Here is a 16,649-nt window from a genome sequence, read left to right as displayed (position 1 = left end):
ACCCCCTATTTTGTGTTTTATTTAGAGACAGGGTCTCACTGAGTTGCTTATTAGAGCCATGCTTTTTGCTGAGGCTGGCTTTGAACTTGCGATCCTCCTGCCCCAGCCTCCCTAGCCACTGAGATTACAGTGATGCACCACCGTGCCTGGCCATTGATTGTGTTTTGATGCATCAGGCCAACATACCTGGTCCACAGTAAAGAGTTAGGAGGAAAGGCCATACATGTGGATCTGAACCAAATCTTTTGGACATCCCTCGTCTTTTATTCCATTTCGACTAAACAGCTAGGATTTTCTGGGAACTTAATAGCCTAAGGTCTTTGTGTTGATGAATGTAAATGCCCCCCCCCCACTGCCTATATGAAATAAAACTTCCCTCTCTATTGACTTCCTTGATTTGTCATCTTGCTAATTAATCTTAGGAGTCCCTAAAGGGCGGCTGAGCAATGGGCATCTGTGTAGTCAAGTTCTCTAATTCTCTTGAGAGCCAGTAATTTGCATTGGCAAATTTATCTTTCCTGACCTTGAGCTATTCATAGAGTATTGGTTTCACTGTGTGGAACGGAAATTTGCAAGAGTACAGTCTGCATTGCTCTGATGACTGCCAGCACCTTTTCCTTATGGCCTTTCCAGATCCTGATCAGTCTTGATTTCCACATGACACAGAAGTAGTCCTTTTCTTTCATCATTTCATAGTTTTCTTCACCTCACACTTAGCAAGTCTATTATCAGAGATAAGATTTGATTTTGAAAAGAGATGGTGATTTTCATGGAATTAATTTTTGGAAGACTATTTTATTACTTATAAAAGAAAATCTTGTTATTTAGCTTCCCAGCCTAAGTTCCCGAGGGGGCTTCAGATAAAGGCCTGCCAGATGAAGGCCATGTTACCTGGCTTGTCTGTACACAGCCTGGCACCACTCGTTCCACCCTGTCTCCTGTGCCCACTCCCTGCCTGCCTACACTTCTATCTACATGAAGCCACGTGCTGTTGGTCACATGAGTTTGTTCTTTCTTAGCTCTGTGCCTTTCCCTGACTTGTTCACCTGGTGAAATTCTCCCTTTTAAGAGTGTTTTCAAGCATGATCTCTGGGATGTCCTTCTCTAATCATCTGAGGCGATTGGGCTCCCTATTCTTTGGTCCCATGGCACTCTTAGTACCTCTGGCACTGCTTTCCTGCGGGCCCTCCGTCGATACTGGCCTGGTAAGTGAATGACCCGTATCAATGCTTGTTTCTTCTCAGCAGATCCCCTAGACCCTTCATTCCCAGTGGAGTTCGTGAGACATGGAGACATCGTTCGACTGGAACACAAAGAGTTAAGTGAACTTGCTGTTTAGTTAATGAGTGGGATAGGAGTTTTTTACGAAATAAAATACAGAAAAGTCAGATTTGGCTGAGGCTGTAGTCAGGGAGTGAAGCTGCGGTGCTAGAATGAGAAGAACCAGCTACAAAGGTGAGACATAAGGCGGGTCAGCCGCTGCCTGCGTTGGCTCTGGGGAGCTTTGACCTCTGAGGGCACCTTTCAGTTTCCCTTTTCCTGGGAGCAAAAGTTTGAGTTGTCCAAAACTTCCTCTTAATTGGCCACTTTTAGAAAATGTAAGCATCAAATTCTGAGAGTATGACAAGCTCGTTTATTCACTAGTGTTCTCACTGAAGTGACTAAAAATGCAGAGAAAATATAAAAACTACTTCTTAAAAACATAAAATATCTGACAAGATATTAAAGACTTCCTAGGCCAAAATCTAAGTGAAAGTTGGAATCCAGAAAAATAAGTAGGGCCCTGAAGGCACTTCACCTTGATCCTCTAGTTCTGAGTTTTGGTCTTTCATTTTTATCTTTTGTTTTGACTACCCCTTGAGAAAGGTTTGAAAGTCAAAGTTCTAGTCTCTTCCAAAGTGGTAAATTTATTAGGTTAAGGATGTAGCTCAGTGATAGAGCACTTGCCTAGTATAAGGCCCTGGATTCAATCCCCAGCATATCAAAAAACAAAATTAAGTGATGTCCCCCCAAATCTAGAACCCTAAGAGGCATAGGCTAAGGGTAAATCTACTATTCACTTGTCCCCAGGAAGAGTGACTTTGGTACCCAGCAGAGTATTGAGGGTTGGGCAGTTCCTGAGAAGTAATTACCAGTTGATCTTCATGTGGGTGATCTTCATGTCACCTGGGTGGTCTCAAAATCATTCAAGCAATGAATTTAATGAACATGACCTTAGACTGGCTAAATGCAAATTCTCCTTTGGAAAAGACACTGCAATCTGTTCCCATAAATGGTTTTCTAGCAACAGTGTATTCAAAATACATAAATATACACAAAAATAAATCACTCAAGGACATAGAGCACTATGTATAGAACAAAGAAAAATAATAATAGCAGAAGCAGCCTTTCGAAAATTTCATACATAGAAATGATTAGATATAGATTTTTAAGAAATCAGGGATGATACACACATGCATGCATGCATGCGTGCGCAACGCACACACACATACACACACAACTCACACACACACACACACACACACTAAAGCAATTGCCAGTAGTTTCTCTTATCAGTTGGATTTTACATCCTTTAAATTTTTATGATTATAAATTTTATTTTTGCAAATTTTCAAAAATTTTATAATGAACATTCATTACTTATGAATAACAGTAAGAGTTTGTTATAGAAAGCTAAATAAATTAGTTAATAAAAGCCCTCTGTCCACAAATCCCCACTTTACAAAAATTGTAATGGGAGTAGATTAAGTGGGGATGGGGCAGGTAGCCCACCTCAGGCGTGTGTAGATCAAGTTGATTTTCTCTTCCCCAGACCCACCTCCTAAGCAGGCAGGCTAAGTGCTTCAAAGCAACCAAGTGTTTGAAAGTCACCACCCGCCCTGCTGACACCCAGAGTTTATCCCCTTTCTTGGCACATAGTCCAGTGCTCCTACCATTTCTCCTTCTCAGTTTGAGCTCCTCTTCTCCAATTTTCTGGATGTTTCTTGTGAGTGAATGGGCAACAAGTTCCTGATATGTTGGAATTAATAGTTCAGGTGCTAATTTTTCTGTCCTCACAGATATATTCTCAGTAAAGGAGGAAACATTACCCATCTCTTCAGGTAACAGCTCTTCTCTCTTCTCACTCCTAGGACCTCTCGGAACTTGCACAGTCACTATCATGAGGCCCCCCTGACCCAGAAGCACTATCAGGTCACCGGCTATGGCATAGTAAGTGAGCAGCTGGGGTGTGAGCAGGATGTCAAAAGTTGTGTGGCTTGGCTCAGGGAGGCCTGTCAGGACACCCAAGACTTCTGGAATTCCTAAGGATTGCTGGCTGTGCATGAACTGTCTTAACATTTGAGAACTTTTTGTCTAGGTTTGCTGTGAGCAGAGCAGCCTCTGAAGTCTGCTTGTTTCCATTCTATTCTCATATGATAACTATCATTTCCTGATTCCCAGTAAATGTTAAATATGAATGCTATTTGGGTCTCTTAAAATTACATTAAACATAGAAGCCAAGACCTGCCTGTGGCCTCATGAAGTGAGTTTTTCATAAACGGTTTTCTAGCAACAATGTATAGAATAGCAGAAGGAGCCTTGCAAAGTTTTCTTACATAGAAATGATTAGATATAGATTCATTGTTACTTATGAATAACAGTAAGAGTTTGTTATAGAAAGCTAAATAAATTAGTTATTTAAAGCCCTCTGATTGTCCACAAATCCCCACTTTACAAAAATTGTAATGGGAGTAGATTAAGTGGGGATGGTGCAGGTATCCTACCTCAGGTCCCAAATTCTCACTGGGTTTATTTTTAAGGATCTCTTCCCTGGTCTACAGAGGGATATTATCCACATAGCTTTTATATTAAGTGCCTCAGGGAGATGGACTTAATAAAGTTCTCTGAGTGCCAGGTGTGATGTCACATGCCTTTAATCTGAGCTACAGATTACAGCAGGCTGAGGCAGGAGGGTTTCAAGTTCAAGGCCAGCCCCTGCGATTTAGCAAGGCCCTGTCTCAAGATAAAAAGGGCTGAGAGTGTAGCTCACTGCCAGAGAAGTTCAATCCCTAGTACTGCTCCCACCCACAAAAGGTAGCTCCGTGGGTTACATCTTTTTTTCCAACATCATTGGTGCTTTGGTAAAGATTCCATGGGTTCATTAAGGTGGATTTCCCAACCTTCCTACTTGCTCATCCCACATTGTACTAGTCACAACTCTGACTGTCCTTATCATTTTTCTTGTGGGAATTTCTTTTTTTTTTTTTAAAGGTTTTCCAAAGAACAGAGACAGCAAGCAAATACACTTTAATTCTTTTTTTTTTTTAAGAGAGAGAGAGAGAGAATTTCAATATTTATTTTTTAGTATTTGGCAGACATAACATCTTTGTTTGTATGTGGTGCTGAGAATCAAACCTGGGCCGAATGCATGCCAGGCAAGCGCGCTACCGCTTGAGCCACATCCCCAGCCCATTGTGGGAATTTCTTGAGGACAATTTAATGCCACTGTCTTAATTTCCAAGGTACAGCATCCAGGCCAGGCCTTTCTGGCTTACATGAGTGACTGTCCACGTGCCAAGATAATGAATGCAAATGGTTTATGATTTGCTTCTGTTGGCTCAGGGCAAATTTAGTCTTGAATTTGGTTTAAGGGCAAAAGTATCTATTGAGTGCTTAAACTCTAGCCCTGTGAAGTGAAGGATTGGACTTCTGGTTCCAGGAGTGGAACATGCTGCTCTAGTTTTACACATGAGTGTGAGGCAATGTCAGTCACTTGGGGTATTTCTGTGGCCTTTTCCCTTTCCTGCTTCAGTCACTGAGGCTGATTTGGTGTTTGACCTTTGTAATATGGTGGCAGTTTAAAGGGGGGCCATTTCCCTTTCTGACACTTCTTCTCTAAAGTCATCTTATTTTGTATTCTTTTCTTGGTTTATGTGGCAGAATGGGACAGGGGACTCAAATGATTTCTGGCGGATTGAGGTTATTAACAGAAAATTTGGGAACCGGATAAAAGTGCTGAGAAGTCGAATTCGCCTCATTCATCTGGTCACAGGTTGTGTCCTGGGCTCCTCAGGAAAGGTTCTGCCCAAGTGGTAAGTCTCCAGAGTGCTGAAGTCCCGATCGAGCTCGGGCTTTTTCTTTTATGCTGCAGGGAGAATGCCAGAGCTTCCATTTCCCATGGTCAGTGTTCGCCTCAGTTTGTTTCTCCTTGCTGTAGATGGAAGGAGAAGAGGATCAAGTATACTACAGAGCACAGAGCTCCAGGGTAGCCTTGGTATTTTATGTGCTCTGACAGCTGAACATCTGTACATCTGGCTTGTGATAATAACTCTCTGGGTCTGTCTTTTCATAAAATGGGAGTGATATGTCCTAGCCCAGTCCTAGGAGGGTTGTGGAATATGGAAGTGTAAGATTGAGAAAATAATGGCCCCTGGCTTGAAAAGAGAGGGGTTCCACAGGTTTAAGAGCAGTGGACGTGCTGTGGGGTAGGGTGAGGGGTGAGGGTCTTTTGAGAGACATCTTTGACTACTCTTCACAGGGGCTGGGAGCAGCTGGAAGTTACCTGTACACCATATCTAAAAGACACCCTCAACTCCATCTGGAATGTGGAGGACCATATCAATCCCAAATGTGAGTGAGGTAACTTCCCAGCTGGCTCTGAATGAACAGTTACCTTACAGAGAAATAAACCTTCATAGATTCTGCTACCGTTTCATCTTATTGTTGCCACTTCTTCCTTTTTCATTGGAATGTCTTCCTGAGAGTTGTGTATACCAATCCTTCTAACTCCTTTTTCTTCTCATCCATTTCCTCCTTAAACTCCTCTCCCTAAGGTGACCAGTGACTTCCTGCAGGACCCTCTGTCTCCCTCTGGGCTCTTCTGTCTCTGCCCTGGAGAGTACCTCTGCACCCTCTAGGCTGGGAGCAGCTGGTCCTCGCCCATTTTGCCTGGGCAGAGCTCCTCCTCTCCTACATCCAGCCTGCCACTGAGAGAAGCCCCTGGCTACAGCCTTGATCTGATCCCTCACCTTTGCTCCCAGCTCCATTTGTCTTCTCCACCTCAGCTTCAGCTTTAGCTCACTGAGTGTTTGGGTCCATCGTCTGTTTCCTGAACTCCCCTTCAGGCTTGTGCTGAAGTTCTCCTCCCTGTGCTTCCCATCCCATCCTTACCACCTTAGCTAATCAGACTCATGAAGCAGCTCTTTACTGAGTATGCCAGGAACTGTGTGGGGTCCTGTGGCTCTGTTGGCAGTGAGGCAGACCTGGGCCCTGTCCTCACCCAGGTCTGACAGGAGGTCCTGAGGAGTGGCGCACCGAGAGCTGTTGGAACACCACAGAAGCGGGCCTTGTGGTTCTTTTCCTTTGTATTTCTCAGAATGCCTCATGCATGCTCAAAGTAAGCTGAATAAATGATCCTTAACACTGTCACCTACTGGTCAGCTTGTCAAGAAGGCTGCAGATTCCTGATGGGAATGTGGACACTGTGGATGGACAGTGAAGAGAGAATGTGTTTTTCTTCCTAGTGCCAAATATCAGCCTGGATGTGCTGCAGCCCAGTTTTCCTGAGATCTTGCTGGAGTCCCACATGGTCATGATCCGGGTATTGTGGTCCCTTTTTATTCTCTAAGTACTTTGGAGCAGCCACAGATTTGGAGCACAGAGCAGTAACCATGATGTAGATCCACTGCCCCCTTGTGGAGGACTTTGAAAGTGTCTTCATCTACTGGTTTGCTTCATCTTCACAGGCATTTCCCTTATCACAAATCACATTTCCCTTATGAGGAAGGTGGTGTGGTGGTGATGATGGTGATGACAACAACCTTAATATCAGGGAGCATTTGTGTAGCTCTTATATTCTGGGCACTATTTTAAGCACTGTACATACATTAACTCACTTAAAATTGATTAGAATCCTGTGGAGATTATTGTCATTCTCAGTTTATACAAGAGGGAACAGAAACCCAGAAAGGTTAAGGAACTTGTCCATGGTTACAGAGCTCTGTGTCAAAAGTGGATCCAGGCTTCAAAGCTAGGGTAGTGGGCTTTCAGAGTCAGTGTCAGTTACTGTGATACTTCTCTCCCTCTACTGATTTGCAAATCAGTACCAGTGGCAGGACTCCTGAAAGCCATAGTCTCTTGGTTGAAGATCATGAGACACTGATAGTTCACTCCAAAAGAGATTAGGATCTGTTATAATGAATAGCTAATTTGAGTTTGTTGCGGATGTTAAGCATATAATTCCACCCATATTCCTGGACAGAAACTATTTAGGGGGCATGGCTGACTCTTGTTAAGGTTTCTTAAGACTCATTATTTGCACTCTGTCATTGCTAGCTGACAGCAGGTTTAAGGAAAATTGAGAGAGGAAACCTTTAAATTGGGAAAATTCTGCCCACTAGTTTAAATTTTCCCCGTGAATTAGGGAGACCTCCCTGCAGTTCTGGTGCTCCCTGGGAGACCCCCTTGCTCTGGTTTCTGAGAAACCTGAGTCCCTGCAGGAGTGATACCGAGGAACCACCGTATCTCAAGTGAGATGGCAGGTCCTCAGCCACCCACTGAGCTGGGAGGTATAGGGCTGTTATCTTTCCCTGTGACCCACTGTCAAGTGGACTTTGCCAGAAGCGATTATGTCAGCACTGCTCAGTAAACATAGTTGACTTATTTCACCAGATTAAACTTTTAAAATTCAGATTTTGTCATCTTGCACATGGAGAGGTGATGAGTTGACATTAAGCCATCTCTGGGTCACTTCCTCTCTGACTCTTTGCTTGTAACTGTCATTGTGGCCTGATGACATAGCTCTTTTAAATATGTGTCTGTCAGTAAGAATATCAGTCTAAGTCTGGAAAGAATTTTAAGAGTAAATGAGGAAGTCTAAAAAGTTTCATTCATTCTTTCATTATCGAAGAAGAAAAAGGATGCAAGAGAGTTCTCTTATTTAACCAATGTAGAATCAGAGAGAGACCAAAACAGTGAGTTCAGGCTACAGAAACTGTAGGGGTGTGTGTGTTTGCTTGTGTCTGTGTGTCTGTGTCTGGTTTTCTGCCAGCTGAGATCTGAGTGAGAAGACTGGCTTATCTGATGAGGTTAGCTGGAGTAAGCCTTCTGGATTTGCAACGTGAAAGACAACTTATAAACATATATACCTCTGTTAGTTATAGATTTTCCCTCCTTCCATCTCTTGATTTAGTAAAGGAGCCGGATTTCTCTGAGTTTGATGTAGTAAATAGGATCCCTTGACTAGTTTCAGTTCTGACTGGAGTTCCTGAGTTTGGGACTCAGCTGACTGTCTGAAGGAGCTGAGTTTCCTCAGTCACTTCTCTAGGGGTTCAAGGCTTTTTGGATGGCCATAGTGATTGAGGGGTGGGATAGCTGCCTCTTTGGGTATGACACCCGCCATGGTACTTTGACTCTATAGGAGCCACCTAATCACCATATGAAGACTCATAAACTATTTCCAAGCCCTCAAAGAGTTGAATGAGTACGGCTCTGGGTGATAGTTCATTGAACCAAAACTTCTTGGGCTAGATTGGTGATTCTCAGTTCAGAACCTCTTGTGAATATTTGGCAACATTAGGAGAAATTTTTGGCAGACATAACTGAGGGTTGGGATATGGGAGTGCTGCTGGCACCCTGTGAGTAGAGGCCAGGGGAGCTGAACATCCTGGAATGCACAGGACAGCTCCCAAGACAGAGGCTCGTCCGGCCCCAAGTGTAAAGGGTGGCAAGACTTGGAATGCCAACCTAAGTCGGAATGCCTGACTCCCCTTCTGTGGTGTCTTCTCAGTTTGTGCTGATAAAGAGGCTACCCAGCCCTGGTGCCTAATGTCCAGGGTCCTGACCCTGTTCCCTTCCATTTTAGTGAAGGCCTGATTTTGCCATGGTGGGACAAGTTGTTGGATATTCTTGGCTGCTGAATTAGAGAGGCCAAATTTAGGTCCTTCAGGCTGAAGTGTGCACTTGAGAGTAATTTCTCTCCCAGTAGATAAAATATCAGCTTGGAGAGGAAAGCAGAGTCTTGCCCAGGTATTCATATAGTAGCACATAAACAGACGTACAGTATGGCTAAGCTATTAAAATGTCGTGGGGGGCATTTGTGGGAAAATGTCTAAAAAGGCTCCTGGTGGTGAGGGGTGAAAAGATTGTGGGAAACACTAGGCTAAAAGTACCTTTTCCAGGTCCAGACATGCCTCAGAGTCTCTGCTTTTCTGTTTGAAATTGAATAAATAAGCTCTGATTTATATTCCCCAACCTGCCCTCCTGACACTGTCCTTGACTTGGCAATGGGTGTATTTTTTGTGCCTAATGGAGACAAGTCCCTCATTCCTCTTCCCCTTCTTTCTCTCTAGCGTAGAGGGTCTGATGGCCTCTGATGGCAAGTGGAACTTGTTTATTCGGGGAAGAATATTATGGCAATTATTGTAGGCAGTGGACAGTGGCTGCAGGTGGGCACTTGACTCTTCCCTGCATGGGAGGGAGAGGAGAGAGGGAGGATTGCTCTTGACACTTGGCTTATATCCAAGATAGCTGAGCCTCACATTTCTCTCAGCCTTCCAGATCTCCTTATTGACCAGCTTTTCTTTGCTATCTTCCTGCAGGGGAACAATGGCCTTAAACCCAAGGACAATGAGTTCACATCCAAACCCTGGCATTGGCCCATCAACTACCAGGTATGGCCCATGGCTGGAGCTCCTCCAGGAAATGGAGCCCAGAAAGAGACTTGTGAAGACTGCACAGGGCTAGGGTGTGCTGGGGTGGCACAGGGAGGCCTCTCCTAGGATGCGTGGGCCAGAGCTGGGCTCCGTTTTCTGCCCTGATGCTGACTCCAGCTCCCCAGGGAACTCGGGTGGAATTTCCATGTTCTGACCTCCTGTCTGGGCTACCTGTCTGTGAAGGGTGAACAGTCTTCTCCGCCCTCGAATGGGTGGCTGGGGATTAGCTGGGCCCTGGATCAGCAAGCCGTGCTCTGTTCCACAGGGCCTACACTTCTCAGGGGCAAATGACACAGACTTCCGAGTCTATCTGCTTGGCAATCCGGTGAGTGCCCAGATGTTCTTGGCTCAGGGCCTCCTACACTTGCCTGTGGAGAGCTGCTCCTTTCCTCTCATCCTCTGGTTTTCATGTCCATGCAGGTGATCTGGTGGCTGAATCTGGTGAGCATTGCCCTCTACCTCCTCTCAGGGAGCATTGCTGCCATCGCCATACAGAGAGGGGCACAGCTGCCTGCTGAGGTGGAAGGTCAGGTTTGCTGGGTTCTCCCTGCCCCACCTAACAGAGGGCCTGCCTGCTGGGGGCGGGGAGTGTCCCTTGCCCTCACCACTCATGCTTTCCCTTCTTGTCTTTTGAAAGCCTAGTCACCAGACACCCACTGCCGTTTCAACACTGTATCCTCCCAACACTCTGGGGTGTAGTGTATTATTACCCCATTCTATGGATTAGGAAACTGAGGCATAGTGAGATTAGGAAACTTGCCCCAGGAATAATAGTGCTGAGGTTCAAACCCTTGCAGTCCAACTTCAGAGCCTTCATTTTTACCCCTATGCTGTAGCCAAAGCTGCCCTTCTTCTCTACTCTGCCCCTGCTTGCTCCGTGGCCCTGTCTTCTAGTGGGATCTCTGCTCCCTGGCATGGGGTGGCTCCTTTCTGCCGTACCTCAGATAGGCCAGCAGTGGGTTCCTATCCTGGTGCTGCTCCTGGTTGCTTTAGCTATCAGGCATGGACCTCAGCATCCAAGACACCACACAGGCCCTTTCACCCTGCACCTCCCTGTGGGGTGTGGGGTGTGGGTGGTTCCTTCCTGCTGCACCTCAGAAGTTATGGTGTCAGGTACCATCCTCTCTCTACCGTCACTTCCATCCCTGTTTACTGCTGCAAGGGTCTGTGTCTGTGGAGGCAGGGAGGGGAGGATTGGGTCTGTAGGTGGGCAAGATTGGGTTTCTTTAGAGCCAAGTTCCCTCCTGCCCAGACACCAGATCAGGCCCCCTGCTGGCATGCCACACCCTTGCCATGGTGCCAAGGCCTTTCCAGGCTGGGCTCTGGTCAGGCTCTCGACCCAGTTGCTCTCTCTCTGGCTGCCATCAGGTTGTTTGGGTTGCTGCACCTGAGGGAAGGAAGGCCTGGTGAGGCACTGTACTTATTCAGAGTCACAGGGTGAGGAGGGCAGAGCTGAACTGTGTCCAGGCTGTCTTTCCTCCCTGTTTCCTGACTGGGGCTGTGCTGCTTGGGGCCCAGGGCTGACCAAGATCCTGCTGCGAGGAGGTGGCCAGGTGCTGCTCGGGTGGGTGCTCCATTACTTCCCGTTCTTCCTGATGGGCCGGATCCTCTACTTCCACCACTACTTCCCAGCCATGCTCTTCTCCAGCATGTTGACAGGTCAGCACTGCCCGTCTGCTCTGTTGGGTGAAAAGGAAGGGGTTTGGGAACAGGGAGCGGCTGCTGTGGAGCAGCAGAACTGGGCGGATCTCTGCTCCATAGTGTGGGGTGGTTCCTTCCTGATGCACCTCAGAAGTTGTTCTCTACTGGGCTGGGCTGAGTTTGTCTTCTCTCCACTAGGCATTCTGTGGGACACCCTCCTGCGGCTCTGTGCCTGGGCTTTGGCTTCCTCTTGCCTGGCCAGGGGCATACACGCCTTGGGAATCCTGAGCCTGCTCCTGGGAGCTGCCTACAGGTGTGCACACTTGTACGCGTTACTGGTGCTTCAGCCCTGGACGCACTGAGAACATCCTGGGATGCTTTTAAGGTGTTCCCATGGCTGGGTCCTGTCCCCAGAGTTCGTGAGACAATTGGTCACTATTTCTAAAGCCCCCTGGGTGAGTCTGATGGGCAGTGAGGTAGGAGAGGCTGGGACTCAGTCCTTTGCCGGTGGTTCCCAGCTTTGGCACAGTCCTAGCATTGCTGGAAGGGACAGCCTGTCTCTCTGCTGAACAGCTCTTGGTGGGGTGAGAGAAAGGGAGCAAATGGGAAGGGGGATGTGGGAGACATAGCTCAGAATCATTGGAAGGAGGTAGTAGGTTGGAAAGTCCTCTTTCCCCACTTCCTGGTGAGACTCACAGATTCCCTGTGAAGTAAGTCACTGCCTGGTTGTAGTAGGACCTGTGATCTATAAGCATATGCCTGCCTCAGAGGGTTAACACATGTTAACATCTGCTCTGAGCCACACATCTCACAGCCAGACCCCAAGCTGGGTCCATGTCCCAGGCCTGTGGGGAAGAGCCCTTTCCTTCCTTGTTGCTAAGCTCTCAGGTCATGCCAGAGTTTGCCCGCATGGTGAGCTCGCACTGATGGGGTACTGAGAGAGAAGGACTGCTGTTGGCAGAGACCGGGAGCTCCAGCAGGAACAGCTGGTGTCAGGCTCCTCAGCTTGGTCTGGGATGTCCACTGCCTCTCTCTGCTTCTCTCACAGCTTCTACCTCTTCCACCCTCTGGCTTACGGGATGGTTGGTCCCTTAGCCCAGGACCCCGAGAGTCCAATGGCAGGACTAAGGTGGCTGGAATCATGGGACTTTTGAGGCCACTGCAAGGACCCCAGCCTGGATCCAGGAACTTCCTGGGGACACCAGCTGTGAGCCAGTCTCTGGACCCTTTGGCTGCGGGAGCACTGCCTCAGGAGCTTGGAGAGTTCTGCTGCCTGCCAGGACCGAGCTCCGGGAGCGAACCCGGATTAAACTCAACACTAAAATGAGCCACAGCCTGTCTGCAGCACTACAGAGGACAGTGTCTTCTAGGCCCGGTTCTCCAAGTGTGCAACACAAGGGAGGATGAGCATGCATGAGGGTGGGTGTGAATGTGGGAGTGTGTGTGTGAGATGCACACTTGTCCAAATCCCTGTGGAATATGGACCGTGTAACTGTGGACAGCTGAGAGTCATAAACTCTTAAGAAATAGTCCAGGGCTACAGTAATGTTTTCTGGTATTTGTTCACATTGGATTTGGTTTGGTTTGGGTTTCTAAGATCCCTTAGAAAGCCTCTGACCTGCAAGAAGGCCTCAGGGACTGACCCCTGGGGATGTCACTAGGGGCATAGCAGATGGGACCGTTGAAGCTGCACTACCCTCCTTCCCATAAGCAAACAAGTCCAGCTGAGGAGAGCAAGTGTCCTGTACTGGAGGGCTGCTCCCTGCTGCCTCCTTGAGTGTCCTCTGTGACCACAGGTGGCTGAACTTCTGCCTGCAGTGTGCATGGCACTGGGCTTCAGTCCTGTTCCCCTTTCTCTGGGAATGTCACACTGAGGTTGATGGGAAGAACCCCACCCTGTCCTTGGCAGCTCTGTGTCCCTTGGCCTGTTCTCCAGAGGGTGCTTCTCACTGTCTGTCCCTTTCCTTCTATACGTGACTTGGCCACAAGGACCAGGACAGCCACTCTCTCCTGATCACCGAGAAAGCCCTTGGGAACCCTTCATAACTGCTAAGACAGATGAAAGGGAGAGCAGGGTCTGTGCTCTGTCTAGTGGAATGCCAAGGCAGGGGCTGCTCTGGCCCATCTGGACCATGACGTTCCCATTCCTGCTGGACCTCTTGGCCTCTCCAGACCTCCCCTGTTGATACCCTCTTTGGCTATTGGTGCTTCCCTTTTCCTGTTCACTGCTTCACTGATCTCCTATCCCCAAACCCAGAACTCCTGCAGATGCACGACGGCTCCAGCGTCTATCACTTTGAAGCACAGCTGAGGAGCTCAGAGCCTCTCCTTCCACTTCTCTCCCCAGAGGAATTAGGAAAACTTTTGGGTCAGAACCAAACCAACCCAAGGCCAGCTCTTCAGCCTGCCTCCCTCCTCTCAGTACAAGACAAAAATGTTTATTTTGTCTCAGAGGAGTTTGATGTTTCAGGGTTTAATGATGAATCTCTGCCATGTTTCATCTTCCCTTGCAGTAGCTCCCAACAACTCTGACAGGGTCAGAGCTCTTTAAAGCATCTTCAGGAGATGGTTGCCACGGAGACTGGAAATTGGTCTCAGGGACAGACTGTGCTACCTCTTGAGTGGGGGGGAGGGAAGTTTCTGGGCCATGCGTGGACATTCAGACCAAGCATCATTAATGTTAATAGAGGAAATGCAGCCACGTGGAAAGCAAGGCAGAGTGGCTAATTAGATCTGAGGCCCCATGACCTCCCTCTCCCACGGCTGCAGCCCTTTTGACTCCCCAGCAGGAAGTGTGGCCTGTGTGCAGAGTCTGGGTCGCCTGCTAAATTGCATTTCTGCCAGGGGAGGAGAGCAGAATGGATGAGCTCTGGCACTTGCGCCCTCCTCCTCACAGGTGGAGTTGGCTTCTCCTGAGCTGGGTTTGGGCACCATCTGGATGGGGTCTCAGAGGTTTGGATGCAGGAATCTGTTGGCTCTTAGCCAAGATGGTGACCCATGATGACATCTAGGAGGTGGCTTCTTTTCCCTTTTGCCTTCTCATTTCCCAAGAAGAACTTGTTGGAAGGGAGGCATTTGAAGAAGCCAACAGGGTGACCTCTGGGTGAGGGGAAATGAGAGAGCTCAGCTAGCACCCACCCACCCTCCCTCCTAATTTGGTCACACTGGGGACAAAAGTTCCCTCAGTCTCTTGCGCTGCTTTCCAAGGATGGAAGAAAGAGGGCTCCCTCCCACTCCTTTTTCTCCACACCCATGCTGGCAAACACTTCTCTGGGGACAAGGCCACATGGAGTGGTACAGCTGCAAGGGGCTCAGGTGCTGTTTGGAAGGTGCAGGGGGAAGAGACCGTCAGGTGCTGCTCTGAATGTGGGCTGCAGCCTTGGGAACTGGCAGAAAGGTGACATATCTCAGGCTGCAGGTGGAGGAGGAGACGTTTGTCAGTAAGCTCAACCTGGAGCCAGCATCTTGAGCCACGTTTTATTTTTAAAAAAGAAAAAGAAAAGTGGAACCGTAAGCGGTTCCTTTTGTAATAAATAGCTCTTGTTTTGAATGCCATGTTGCTTGTCATTCTTGTATTTTTCTGAACCTTACTTTCCCTCTGGCTGCCAGAGGGGCCTCCTTAAGAAGAGAAGAAGGTGTGAAGGGCAAGAACTGTCTCAACGTTGTCATGCCTGAGGCACTTCTCATCCCAGCAGAGGCTCTGGCCAGCCAGGGCACTTGGGCCTTCCCCAGGACATAATTACTTGAATAATGTTGGCTATTTCAGTTTACTTATTCTAAGATAAGTAGGAAGCTGACCTTGTGTTTTTTTCTTGTTTGACTGCCCAGACAGTATAGCCCTTTGTCCCCTTCTGAGTGGCCCAGCATTGTAGCAATTTGCCATTTTCTTTTTCTTTTTTTTTTTAAAGAGAGAGTGAGAGAGGGGGACAGACAGAGAGAATTTTAACATTTATTTATTTTTTCTTAGTTCTCGGCGGACACAACATCTTTGTTGGTATGTGGTGCTGCTGAGGATCGAACCTGGGCCGCACGCATGCTAGGCGAGCGCGCTACCGCTTGAGCCACATCCCAGCCCCAATTTGCCATTTTCTTAACAGAGGCTCTGTCCTGATGGGATCTTGTCATCTGGAATGACATGAGGGATCTGAAGGATGTGAGAGTTGACTTATGTGTTGGAGGAGATAGGAGGGAGTGTTACCACATGGGGGAAGTTGGGGGTCTTCTGGGTTCTTCTGACTGCTCCCCTCAGGACCAAGAGTGGTTGGAGGCAGGCTGGGGAGGAGGGCAGGTCGTGCAGATCCTCAGGAGATGGAAAATGCCTGGGACAGACAGGTCAGAAACAGATTCAATACTTAGAATGGCACAGCTTAGTTTATGGATTTTTTATTTTATTTTTTGGTACCAAGGATTGAACCCAGGGGTGCTTAACATGAACTACAACCTCAGCCCTTTTTTGCCTTTTATTTAGAGACAGGGTCTCACTGAGTTATTTACACCTTGCTTTTGCCGAGGCTGGCTTTGCTCCTCCTGCCTCAGCTTCCTGAGCTTCTGGGATTACAGGCGTGCCCCACCACGCCCAGCCAGTTCATGGAATCTTTTTTTTTTTTTTTTTTTTTTTAAAGAGAGTGGGGGAGAGAGAGAGAGAGAGAATTTTTTTAATATTTATTTTTTAGTTCTCGGCAGACACAACATCTTTTGTTTTTGTATGTGGTGCTGAGGATAGAACCCGGGCCGCACGCATGCCAGGCGAGTGCGCTACCGCTTGAGCCACATCCCCAGCCCCAGTTCATGGAATCTTGACACGCCTGTGACATTGATTCCTCTTAAAGGCCTGGTGAAGTCAATGGTGTTCTTGTCTCCATTCTACCTGGGAGAGATTAAATTCCCTGCTTGAGGTCCTACAGCTAGGAAATAGTAGAGGCAGGATTAGCACCAAATTGGGCATTCTTGGCTTCTCCAGCCTGGACTGGCAGCACCTCCTGAGAGCACTCTGGCAGCGCTGGATGCCCTGAGGTGAGGTATCCCGGCTCAGTGTGTTCCTGTGTACATTCTGTGTAGCGCATCTGCAGCTCTCCTTGGAACAGGTTTCTCCTGGTTCCCCAGGTGTGCCCAGACCAGTGGTGGTAGATGATTAACAGCAAGTTTTCTTTGAGCTACGAGAAGCCCTGATGGTAACATTTGCCATTTTCCAATTCTCCCACCTCCGCCTATTTCAAGCTACCAACTTGATGTCACTGAATGAGAAGTTGGAAAGAGATGTAGGCATCTGGCTTTCTAAGCCCTGTCAGAGCTGATTCTAGCACACCTCTGACCCAG

General features: G+C 47.7%; 1 protein-coding gene across 2 annotated transcripts in view; it reads left to right on the top strand.

Moving 5' to 3' along the window:
- The window catches only part of Pomt2 (protein O-mannosyltransferase 2), a 39,184-nt gene extending 24,296 nt beyond the window's left edge, over window positions 1–14,888 (top strand). Inside the window, exons 11-21 of one of the 2 annotated variants that reach the window (XM_005321269.5) lie at window positions 1,248–1,317; window positions 3,132–3,210; window positions 4,921–5,072; window positions 5,519–5,610; window positions 6,504–6,580; window positions 9,579–9,650; window positions 9,958–10,017; window positions 10,113–10,218; window positions 11,211–11,351; window positions 11,532–11,646; window positions 12,382–14,888. In XM_005321269.5, the coding sequence (XP_005321326.2) occupies window positions 1,248–1,317; window positions 3,132–3,210; window positions 4,921–5,072; window positions 5,519–5,610; window positions 6,504–6,580; window positions 9,579–9,650; window positions 9,958–10,017; window positions 10,113–10,218; window positions 11,211–11,351; window positions 11,532–11,646; window positions 12,382–12,487 (1,070 nt within the window). In that variant the 3' untranslated portion in view covers window positions 12,488–14,888. Of the gene's footprint in view, window positions 1–1,244; window positions 1,318–3,131; window positions 3,211–4,920; window positions 5,073–5,518; window positions 5,611–6,503; window positions 6,581–9,578; window positions 9,651–9,957; window positions 10,018–10,112; window positions 10,219–11,210; window positions 11,352–11,531; window positions 11,647–12,381 lie in introns of both variants that reach the window. The other variant, XM_040274780.2, reaches the window with a different exon arrangement.
- Window positions 14,889–16,649: the final 1,761 nt, after the last annotated feature.

Source organism: Ictidomys tridecemlineatus, chromosome 5 (genome assembly GCF_052094955.1).
Source record: "Ictidomys tridecemlineatus isolate mIctTri1 chromosome 5, mIctTri1.hap1, whole genome shotgun sequence".
NCBI classification, from domain to species: domain Eukaryota; kingdom Metazoa; phylum Chordata; class Mammalia; order Rodentia; family Sciuridae; genus Ictidomys; species Ictidomys tridecemlineatus.
The sequence above is the reverse complement of the archived record's forward strand: the minus strand, read 5'-3'. Positions and strand labels throughout refer to the sequence as shown.